This window comes from Serinus canaria, chromosome 3 (assembly GCF_022539315.1).
Source record: "Serinus canaria isolate serCan28SL12 chromosome 3, serCan2020, whole genome shotgun sequence".
NCBI lineage: Eukaryota > Metazoa > Chordata > Aves > Passeriformes > Fringillidae > Serinus > Serinus canaria.
The window spans coordinates 69,682,461-69,694,557 of NC_066316.1; the positions used below are offsets into that span (position 1 = coordinate 69,682,461).

At 42.6% G+C, this 12,097-nt stretch overlaps 1 protein-coding gene and 1 long non-coding RNA gene across 6 annotated transcripts in view; one reads left to right on the forward strand and one right to left on the reverse strand.

Moving 5' to 3' along the window:
* CRYBG1 (crystallin beta-gamma domain containing 1) overlaps positions 1-12,097 on the reverse strand; it is a 95,942-nt gene that overhangs the window by 39,733 nt on the left and 44,112 nt on the right. For 3 of the 4 annotated variants that reach the window (XR_007777040.1, XM_030235573.2, XM_030235574.2), the window contains one exon: positions 1,124-2,607. Coding sequence is in view for 3 of the 4 variants with exons in the window: in XM_030235573.2 (XP_030091433.1) it covers positions 1,124-2,607 (1,484 nt within the window). In the remaining variant the exon portion in view is untranslated. Of the gene's footprint in view, positions 1-1,123; positions 2,608-9,095; positions 9,369-12,097 lie in introns of those variants that run through there. The other variant, XM_018917822.3, reaches the window with a different exon arrangement.
* Positions 5,817-12,097, forward strand: part of LOC127059339 (uncharacterized) — a 35,293-nt gene continuing 29,012 nt past the window's right edge. For both annotated transcript variants that reach the window (XR_007777041.1, XR_007777042.1), the window contains exon 1: positions 5,817-7,675. This is a non-coding gene — a long non-coding RNA (uncharacterized LOC127059339). The remainder of the gene's footprint in view (positions 7,676-12,097) is intronic.

A 12,097-nucleotide genomic window follows, 5' to 3' on the forward strand; every position in this document is an offset into this window, starting at 1 on the left:
CTTTCAGTACTAGGCTTTTTAAACTTAAGTTACAAATTAAGGACTCAGATGTAGAATATTACAAATTGTGCAAAGGAAATTGCTCCTGTGCTGCTCAGAAGTGGGAACCATAACTGCAAACAGACGTGTCTCTTAAACCATCATGTTGAACCTCCACCTCCCTCTAGCACAAGGACAATTAACAATGCTCAATGTACCTCGGGTGGGCCTACAGGATTCAGTGTGCCCCCACACCTACAAATGAACATGTCAGAACAAGGACTGCAACTGCACATAGCACACAGCCTTGGCAACCAAACAACAGACATGAATAATGCAAACAAATCATTGCCTGTAGATGAGAATCTAACAGTATCCAAGTAATCAATCACTGGTCTCATATTAGTGATAACAGTGAACTTTATAAATACAGTTGCTTTTTTATAATCCTAAGGAAAGCTCTGACCACCTGTTTGACAGAGACAGTTTCTTCAAGTGTAAAGTCAAAAACTGCAAACTAATATATGCTTCATTCTGCAAATACCTGATGTTATTCACATGCATCAAAATTTAAGTGATTCACCCTGCACATACTTGAGAAAGCAACCATATGTATTCAAAACTTTGGAGTGTGACCTATCATATCATTTGAACAATCAAGTTCTATATTGCATACCACAATTTCTTCATAAAAATAATAGCAGAACTTTGGCTGCTTCATAGAAAACCTGAATACGTTTCTTATTCAAAAGATTTTCACATACCAAATCTTCAACCACATTCTGATTTGGTTACAGAGAGAAAAATTAATTAAGGTCAATGCTAGACGAATTAATCTGATCCACAACGATGATTACTGAGCAGTTCTTATATTTTAAATTATTCCATATAATGGATGTGACAAAAAGACATTCCCTATAAATTTAAACATGAAAAAATTAATTATTTTTCTAATACATGTAGACTACAGTGCTCATTAAGTGGTAGCTTTAGTTATGGTAACTTATTTTTTTTAAAGGCAGTTTGTAACTGAAAACAATTTAGACAGATAACAGATACACAGCTAGTGTTTCCATAGAATTCTAAGCACAGATACAAGCAAAATTACAGCTACTGGGACAAGGTAAACTAGTTTGTTACTTACAGGCTAATCTTTGTCATGACTGTTCTGGAAGAATCCAAACTCTTCAGCTTTGAGGTGTCTATATCAGAATTTGTCTGTCTCTCAGCTGACAGACACAGGTCTCCATTTTTAATCCCATCAGTATGCAAGAAAGCTCTTCCATCTGGACCATTACCATTCTTTATTGCCTTGCTATCATTTCTGCCTTCAGCAAACACCAAGTCTTCTGTCTTAGCAGCCAAAGAAGCTTTGGGAGACTCCAAACTGTCTTCCCCAAAAGCCACAGGTATAGTTCCCTTTTCCACTGAAGTTCTTTTTGTCACTGGGTTAGTGTCTGGCGATGCTAAAGGTTGCCTTTTTGAAGAGTAATCTTTCACCTGACCCTTCAAACCAGTAGGGGAAATAGGTACCGTATCCGACTGATTCTTTTTATATGATCTTCTCCTTGCAGAGCCTGTGTTTGAGATCTGCTGCTTGCCCTTGTCAGCTTCAGCTTTAGATGCCCCTTTGTGAGCAGATCCAACTTTTAGGTCCTGATTACTACCTGAAGAAGAGGAATTTTTTTCAGGAGTCTGTTGAAGAGACCTCACTTTTCGTTCAGGGTTTATTATCTTGTCTGAAAACACCTCAGAATGGGCATCATCCTCAAAACCAGATTCCTCCCTTGCAGTATTCTCAGTCTGGTTTCTCTCTCCATTTGGAATGTCACTAGATGATTGAGACTTTCTCCGTTTTCCAGATCTTTTACTAGCAGATTTTTTATCCATTGTGTCCAAATCACTGCAATTTTCTTCCGATTTAAGAGTCACAGGTTCATTAAGGAGTTCCTCTGTTTTTCTTAGATAGATATCAACAGTTAACACTCTAGCAGAATATGCGTGCTCACTCGCTGCAGATTCCAACTCGTATGGCAAATCCTTTGGTTTTGCATGCCCGGGCTCCTCAGACACCCACGTGTTCACAAGCTGTTTGTGACTTAAGATACTCTTTTCTAAGTCTTCACTAGACAGATTTCTCAAGCTCTGTATGAAATCTGGAGTTGTGGAATTATTTATATCTGTGACGGATTCTTTCTCCAGCCCCAGTGTTTCCACATTCAGGCTGCTCTCACAGAAAGAGTTTTTAATGGTTTCACTGCTGCCGCTCCAATCCGCTGACCACTCGCTGTCAGAAGAGACTCCCCTACTGCTCCATTCCGAAATCGTATCGTGATACAGCGGTCTTACTTCCCCACAGAAATTATATTCCTGTGCTTCAGGAAGGCCACTCACGTTTCTCACTTGTTTCTCAACTTGAGGAGCTTCGTGTCCTTCTTTGAAGTGCCTACAGTACACTGCCTGGGCCCCGTGAGGAGAACCTGACCTCTCACCCTTACGACATGAAGTATGTTCTAGTGAACTTTTGACATTTTTCCTCTTCCCTGTACCAAACAAATTTCCAAGTCTTTCCAAAACGGGTTTCTTTTTATTTTCTTCTCTGGAAGAATCTGGAAGGTGCGAGGTGGACTACAAAAAAACAAACAAACAAACATTTGTTTAATGTCAAAATTGTTTCTATAATACACTTTTTTGTTCTATGACTACCTCTAAATTAAAAGGACACAGTGAAACAAAACAGTTTACTGAAAAATACTAGCTCTCAAAAAAAGAACAACAAAATCCTTGAAAAACAATTAGGACTCCATGATGCTTCTGTATGTTTTTGCCTGCATTTGTTTGCAAGTGTGCTCATCTTGCTTTATAATGGCAGCTTTATATATCCCAAATATCAAAATTTTGCGCAATTAGTTAACGTCACCCAAAACATTACAGAAAAGCATCCTGGTGCCTTCAAGATTGGGGTCAAACTTCATGGTCAAAATTTTCCTTAGAGAAACAAGAGTGGAGAGTTCAACTTTCTCTCCATACTGGCTGAGTCAGTTTTCACACTTGTACCGGTAGAGAATAGTTTCAAAGGTGTAAGTCATCTTACAATTCATACATTTCTCATTAATGAAGTTCAGTAAATATTTGGGTTGTGTTTTGGTCTAAAAATCCCAGAACTGTAAAAGCCACTGCATCACTCAGTGAGCATTACTGGGTCAAACACTGCCCTGGATTACTCTTGGCGAAGTTCTGCCTTACAACTTCTAATTAACATGGTAAACAGGAAACACGCAACAGCATCGCCGAGTACACATGCATATTTGCATTTTAATACATTAGCCCTTTTTACATGCCGGTACGATGAATACTTGTTTTGGGTCGTCTATTTCAAAACACCGCGAGTACTTTCTACCCCGGCGCACCAGACCTCTCGAGGAGAGCGGGTTCCCTCGGCAGCACGGACCCTGCTTCGGCAGTTTCCAACTTGTTTCCTGCTGCAGACACCCAGCTCGCCTGTCACTGCCAGTACCCGGCGTCCCCCCAGCACCCAGGGCGGGACGGAGCTGAAGCCCCCGCGCCCTCAGCGCAGTCCCGCGGCCGCAGGTACGGCTGCAGAGAACCAGCCCGGCACCACCTCACCGGAGGAGGCACGGCCCCCGTTCCGCGCGTTTCCAGGGAGGTGAAGCCGCCCGAGGCTGCCGCTGTTCTCCCCCATCCCAAAACGGGATAAGCAGGAGGAAGGTGCCGTGGAGGGCTTTACCCGCCGCCGGCCGCACCGCATCCTCGCCTCGCCTCACCTCTCCACCCCGCCGAGCGCCCGACACTCACCGCTCGGCTCGGCGGCCCCTGCGCGAAGCCGCCCCACGCACGCCACCGCTACCCGCGCGGCTGCCCCGGCGCCGGCCGTCTGTGCGCTCCGCCCCAGCCCGCCCCCGCAGCCCGCCCCGAGCCACCGCCCCGCCGCGGGCAGCAGCCCTACCTGGCCCTGCCGCCCCTCCCGGCCGCGGAGGGAGGGGCGGTGGCAGCGCCGGACCGGCCCCCAGCGAGGGCCGCGGGGCAGCGGGAAGCGCGGGCCCTCCCGGCCACGGGTGAGGCCGTCGAGGGGACGGCGGGGCGCGAGTGGGCGCTGCGCCCCGTAGGTGCCCCAGCAGCTCGCGCTGCGGCTGCCGCCGCCTTGTTATTGAGGGCAAATCGCCGCCCCGGGCAAAACCGACGCCCTTTGATGTTGAGGGAAAAGCACCGAGGGTTGGAGGCGGGCTGTTCGCGCCGCCGCCGCCCCGGCGAGCTGCAGTGCGGGCTGCCCGGCGTGAGCCGGCGCCCGGGCCGGTAGAGGGGCGGCGCAGGGCAGGGGCACCGGCTCGTCCCCTCCCGGCACGATGACTGCGGGGCAGCGGAGCGTGTGGAGCGGCCGTGACCCGGCCGTCCGCCGATGCCGGGAGCAGGCGTGGCTTTCCCCCAACCCCGGGAAGCGTGCGGGGCCGGCACCGCCCGGCCGCCGGAGCCCCTGTGGGACATCTGGGTTCAAAGCCCTGCGGGGAGATAAACCCGCACCTTCCGCCTCGCACCGGCGGGCGTGGCTGGTTGCCGTCTGTGCCGCCCGACTATGCCTGCCTTGCCCGGCCGCCCCGGGCACGCCGCCCCCGGGCCGGGGACTCGGCTGCCCGCGGCCCCGTTCGGTCCGGCGTGAGAATGACTCCACGGCCGAATGGTGCCGGCGCTCTCCCCGGGCGCTCAATTAGTATTTAATGTTTAATGAATGCTCAACAAGTCCTCTTCTAATTAACGCTTAATGACTTATATGAAGTGGAACAGCTTCAACAGGAAGGACCACGCAAGTCTCACTTCGGAGCGTCTAAGGGCCCAGCGCGGAGGCGGGGGAGACACCAGGTCAGCCTGCCTGCAGCTGGCCGGGGTGCCCGGCCTGCGGTGTGTCTGGCCCCTCGGCTATTGAAGAAAATAAGGACCTTTTTTATGGAGTCACTTCCTCCTCCAGCTGGAAAAGTGTTAAGTTAGTTATTTTTTCTTAATCAACAGCCTACACAGTCTTGGCTCAAGAGAGCCACACTGAACCTATTTAACGCCAGTGAATGTGCGGCAGCAAGGCTTGCCCAAGCAAATGAAAAATACCAAAAAACATGAAAAACACAGAGTCTAAATTGGGGAAAAGGTAGAGTTGACTTATACTGCAACCTAACAGAAATCCATGGAACCCTTGTCTTTGCCTACCTCTGTTGACCAATGTCACTCCTTGAACAGTTAAGCAGCTGTAGCGCCAACCAAGACCTGTGTCCTCACACAGTGATCTTCCACCACTGGCCTTCAAACAGGCAAGTCTGTGGTCATTACCTTAAGCTCAGGTTTTTGTATTGTTGGGGATTAGGTTTTATTAGACAGTGAAATAATCTACAAATGAGAAAATTGATGCCTGTCTTTTCCCCCTCCCTTTGAGGACTTTTTTCAACCAGTAGAACCAAAACAATTAAGCAAAGAGCAATATTAAGGGCTTCATTAAGTTCATACAGCTCAGACGAGTAAAGTGCATTTAGTGATAACAAAACCAACTATAAATTTCCCTATCAGATCATGAGTAATGCAGCCCAATTACTAATTTCTTATTCTATGTATGTATTGCCAGTACTAATTAATTACAGGGAAAGGATAAGATAACAATAATGAACACTGCCAGCTAAAATAAGCAAAAATACAAAATTTTCACACTTAATGCAAGGTAATAAGGAAAGATACTGATTTCTCCCATAATTCATAATAACTAAAAGTGTGAAGAGGATGACTATATTGTTAATGCTAAAAACTGTTGGAACACCAAAACAGGAGAAATGTAACTTTATTATGTTGTCAACCATCATATCAATAATTGGATGGAAATAGCTGTCAGTCTTCTAAAGTAGTTGGGAGTACATTATCAACCTGACCCTCATTATTACACTTGCTGTCAAGTTTTTAGTTTGCAAGATTACACCTCGAAAAATTAGTTATTTGAACTGGGGATCTGGATTTCTCCCTTCCCAGCCACTGATTTTCATAAAGTCCATGGGAACTTAATTATCACTGAGACGTCTCCCCCTTTCAAATGTAGTTTAAACTACAACCAACAAGTTCAAAAGGTGTTGAATGGAAGTGAGGAGGGACAGCCAGCCAGTCCAGTCACATAAGCCTTGTTTCCTCGGGGAACAAGGCTAAAGATTTTTCCTTGATCTTGAAATAGCTGCCCTATGTAAACTGTTTTGAAGTAATTTCTTCATACAAAGTACCTTAATTATATACAGCTCTTTCAAAACACATAAAAGACCAGGTACTTGCCCTGAAGAGCTTGTATTTTAAGTCAGATAAATGTAGGTGAGCCAGTATTGCCAGTGCAAGAGGGCACAGAGACCGAGCATCCCAAGGGACTCCCAAGTGGGACCCAGCCTGCCAGAGCACAGCACGAGAATGCTTGACTTCAGAGCACTGCATGGAAGTGTTTGATTTCAGAAGGCAAGAAATACCCTTGCTCTGCATATCAGGCTTCTTCAATGTGCTTATGCTCAAGCATTTTTTCTCTTAAAACATTAACTGCTTGCGAAATACCGGATCAAAGGCATTGGCAACTGAAAAAATCTAGAGGACCTGCCTATCCATTCCTTGGACAGTGTGGAGGAAGCCATTTCAAGCACTCTGCATGAACCTTGAAAGCCATTTTCTAATCTGAAAGCAAAATGCTGCTGCCTTCTTAACCAAGAAATGTAAATTTTGTTTGTATTTATATTCATACCTGTTTATGCTAGCATTAAAATATTTCCTCTGTTTTTGGCTGGGTTTTTTTTTCTCATTAGCTAATGTAAGTTGCCACAGCCAAACCCCTAATTTAACAGAGCAATTAAACATGTGCTTTGCTGGTCTCCAGTGAAAAGAGAGCATAAGCTACTATGATCTGTTGAATCAAAACTTCAGGATGTGTCTTGAGGGATCAGTTGGATGTTATTTTCTTAGATGAGTTCATCTGAGTCAGCTGAACATAAATGAAAACACTTCTTAGAGCACACATTAGAGAAAAAAGCAGTATTTTTACTAGTCATTAGCAACTTTGTGGTAACTAATAGATGGTAATATCTATTGTGGACAGATCTTTAATTTAAACATTTATTTTCCAGCATATGTTCATCTTCAGAGGGGAAAAAAGCAACAAACCATTTAGAGAAGAATAAGTTTAAGCTTTATCATTCATTAGAAGATCATAAATGACTGGATTTCAAGTAACATGAAAACTTCTGAGACCCTTCTATCTTCAACAATTCTTTTAGTGTAGGACCCTTGGAAATTCATGCTGGAAAGCCAGTAATGTGAAATATCTTTAAATCACACTATTGTAATTCACCCAGCCATGAGAAACAGAAAGCCTTGAAGTTCTAGCAGTCACATGACATCCCAAAAAGTGCTTTAGCCAAAAACATTTAAATAAATAAACTATTACTCTTCAGGCTTTAGCATTCTGCAGAGACTGAGACTGAAATATATCACAATAACAGTGCCAGGCTTTGTGAGGCTGAAAATTGCTCTGGAGTATTGCTGGCTCAACGTGCTGTGAAAATATTAGTAGAAAAACTGGAAGGAGCAATGTACAAATCAAAGCTAAGAGACAGAAAAGTCTGAGAAGTACAAGACCCACTCGAGTCCTACAGAGAAGAGTTTTCATATTGCTCTCCTACAGGTGAGTGCCATAGCTACTGGCAGAGAGAGAAGGGGTGAGTTGCAGATGGAAATAAAGACTTGGTGCTTATTTTCTTCTTTTAAAAGCATGGGGGGGAATTGTACTTAACAAAACATTTGACTTGAGTCAGTTCTTGTTGTGATTCACTGAAGGGAAAAAAGCAGTTATATTTTAAGTTAACCTAAATAATCTCTAAACTTAACCAGTTTAACTGACCTTGCTGTCAATCAAATGGATTTGAATTACTTCAGTTCACTACACTCATTATTCATTGTTTATGCTGACCCTTCACAAAGACACAAAGTGGGGTTGCTACTAAGAAAATATGGCTTATGTTATTTTAACTCCCTAACTGCCTTCTGAATATGAAGAGTTTGGCATATGCTGTCTAAACTTTTTTTAGCAATTATTTTAAGTATACCATGTTCCAGGTTGACAATGTCCTCTTCAGAGTTAGAAAAAAAACCCACACTTTAAATTTAACAGGTCCTGTCTAGCATGGAATTCACTCCCTGCCTTTTCCAGCTCTTTGCCTGCTATGCAGAGAGAGGATATAAATAGCAATAATTGGATTTTAAACAATTTCAGCTTTACCTGAGCAATTTGTGCAGGAAATACATTTATTTAGATTCAGGCACTTACCTGAGCAAGCAAGGGGCTATAAATGCGAGACTTGAGCAGAGTGAAACAAATGTAAGTTTTCTTAATAGTCATATTTTTACACATACTGTATTTTCTAGTAAGTCAGGGTATTTTAGTGAAACATTTCATATCTTCAAGAGAGCAGGACCTGTCTGCTTCCAATTTATTTTTTCACTGTAAAAGTAGATTTTTAGTTCAAACGTACATTGAAAATTGACTATTTTGCAACAGCATATAGATTAATGAAACTAACGAGCCTGCATGTTTAATGGATTTTTTGGAAAGGAAATAATCAGCTCAAGAAGCATAGATGTATATATAAATTATTTTACACTGTAATATTTCTTAGGTGTCAAACACCAAGTTTTAGATATTGGATGTATTAGAAAAGAACAGGAAAACTGAAAGGAGCAAATCATGTAAAATCAAATGAATGGAAATCTTTCAAAAAAGCCCAGGAAAGACAAAGAAGCATTGATAAAGTGAAACAGATCCTTACATGAGTATTTAGGAGAGAAGGGAGATAAATAAGAACGGGCATGTCAGAAAAGGCATGTCTGCTCCCATCTCCACTTCCCCAGAGCTAGTTATTTCCATAAACTAAAATTGTTCCCCCCTCCCCTTCTGTCAAGAGGAGCATCTGTTTGTTAAAGAAATGCTCTATAAAACTAATGGAGATCAGTAGATTTTATGATTTAAAAAATAGTAACTGTGTATTAACATGAAGATTTTTGATGAGGTTTAAAAAGGGAATAAAAGAGAGTGTTGTTTGCCTTACCATGATGATGATAATTCTTTCTGCTCTTTACAGAAGAATAAACAAACTATCGTGTGTGAGATGCAGTCCTGTGTGTCAGTAACCAAACCCTTTTTCTTAGCAATCCTCCCACGCTTTAACCCCTTCTTTCTTCTGGCAGCACTCAGGTAAAAACAAGCAAAAAAAAAAAAAAGGAAGTAGTATCTGACTTGAGCCTTTCCAACTGATAAGTCATTTGGCAGACAAATTAAAACTATGAAAGGGGCTCAATTAGAGAAGGAACTGCAGGAGGGTGGCAGCAAGTCCTTCAGTAAGCAGCTCTACAGAAGCAGAGAACATGTTGCAAAGAACTACAAAGTTAGTGTTGGGCAAACGCCTTACGTGTATTAATTAACATGCAATACCAGAGCACAGAAATGCAACAGCAGGAAAAAATATACCACACACATTGGTTCTCACAGACCTGGTTACTGTTTTCTGATCCAAGTTTAGTATGGCTAAAGAAAAAAAAAAATTGCCGGTGCCTCTGTGCCTTTATGCAGAAAGAGACTGATTTATGTTGGCATCCTTGGTTCTTCACCTTCCTAGGTTGGTATATTAAATCTGTATTTTTTGAGCTATTCATGGTAAAATGGTACTATAAGGGGACTTGAAAAAGCAGAAAAGAACTAGCACCAAAAGCAGGAGCACGGATTATTCAACAGTGAATAACTGAGAGAATATTTAAACTCTCCTGAACCTGAAAGACATTCACAAAAAATGTATATGCAAAAAAATAGTATTAACATAAATGATTGCACTTGCAACTCTTTGTGTTTCAGTACAAGAGAAAGTGAGGAAGTTTGATATGAGTTAGCCTCACATCTTTGCTCTCACGATTTTGAATCCTGCTGCTGGGTCAAAGCTGTATCACTAGATAATCTTCTTAGTGTAAACATTCATCAAAACTATCTCTTTCAAAGTAAAGAGTGAAAATAAACGTGTATGTTTATTTTCTAAGAGATAGGAACTTGAAAATACTTCTACTATTAAGCAATAAAGGATAAATGGCAAAAGCATTTTGGAGCGGAAGAGAGCGGCTTGGAGTTAATTTTAAGTTTCCCCTATCAGAAGCCACAACTAACAAATGTAACCCCTTTCCTTTTTTCATTTCAGAATGCAATTCACAATGATATAGAATCTATTACGTCAGAGGTTTTGATTTAGCAGGTCTCTTTCTTCTATGCTTGTAGGTCTTTTCTGTTTTGTGAGAGTGTACAGTGTCCTGTCACTAACTCTAAATTGTATATAATGGTTAGTATAGATTTAACATAAACTGTCTAATTTAGCTCCACACTTACTCCTTTTAGATGAAGTATTTATATATAGATACCAGAGACAAGAAATACAATTCTTTTTCTGCAAACTTAGGAGTATCTGTACTACAGACAGAGCAATCAGTCTCTGGAAATCAGCTCTTTCTTAAGCACCATCAATCTTCATCTCTTCCCCATGCTTTCACACAAAATTGCTGCTGTCAAGAGGAGCTCAGCGGTCTGGAAGGTCTGTGGCACTTGAAAAAAGTCTAGCAGCATTACATTAAATGATTATAGGGCAAAAAAGAAATAATCTTATGGAGCCACATATATTATCAGTCTCTGCCAAAGAGGGCACTGATGTGGCTGCTCTGTGCTAGTTAACTGAGCTGGCTTTTCCTGGGCATCTCTGCATGGTACTGCACATGGCCTCGCCTTGAGTCCTGTGTACATTTCTGGGCGCCACAATGTAACAAGGATATTAAGCTGTTAGAAAACTTCTGAATAAAGGTCACAAAAATGGTGAAGGATCTTGAGGAGAAGCTGTATGAGGAGTGGCTGAGGTCACTTGGCTTATTCAGCCTGGAGGAGACTGAGGGGAGACCTCATTGCAGTTACAGCTTCCTGGTGAGGGCAAGAGGAGGGCAGGCACTGATCTCTTCTCTGTGGGGCCCAGTGACAGGACCCGAGGGAACGGCCTGAAGTTGTGTCAGGGGTGGTTTAGGTTTGATATCAGGAAAAGGTGCTTCACCCAGAGGATGGCTGGGCACAGGAACAGGCTCCCCAGGGAAGTGGTCACAGCACCAGCTTGACAGGGTTCAACAAATGTTTGGACAATGCTCTCGGGCACATGGTGTGACTCCTGGGGTGTCCTGTGCATGGCCAGGAGTTGAAGTTTGCCCTTCCAACTCAGGATATTTTATAATTCTATGTAGCTCAAGAGTAAGGCAGAATTTCTAATATACTCCTGTGCCCAGTGTTTCCTTTTAGCTGGCTGTAAGGGCTCAGCAGAGGAAGGTTATAGTTTGTCTCACAGTACAAGGTAGGAAATCTAGGTCTCACCTGCAGTTTTAATTCAGTCTAGGGAACAGATGCCCAGGAGTTAGTTAACTAACTAAAGCACCAAAGTGTCCCTCAGCAGCTCTAGCTCTAGATACCTAAAAGTAACTCATGATGTAATGAAATTTATAAACCAGAGATTTTTATCTTGGGTAGCAGATAGTCTGAAACGATAAATGGAAAAGTAAGAACCTTTTGCTAGCAACATGGGGACTTTCCCTAGGTCAGGCACAGTAGAATATAGGCTGTCACAGGAGAAGAGGCAGAAAGCCATCCTTGTGAGCACTGTGTTACTAAGGTGAGGCCGTTAATATGTGAAAGAATAAAGACCATAAACAAACTGCAAATTGGACTGCTAATTTGATCAAAGCCAAAATTCATAAACAACAAAGTGAACTACATGTTTAACATGCTAGCTTGATGTGATGGTCCTGTGACAGAAAAAATTAATGTATGGTTCTGACTCTGAAAACTTCTTAGCAGAATGAAAAATGACAATACTTAATCAAAAAATTTAAATATTAAATTAATGTAGTCTCTCTTCTCCACAGAAGCTCTCATTAAATAGATTAAAATCATGTGAGGTAAATCTTATTACACCTCATACCAGGGTATCATTTGGTGCATTTCAACTGAAATGTGTCTCAAGTCAGGCCCCCAATATCGAGG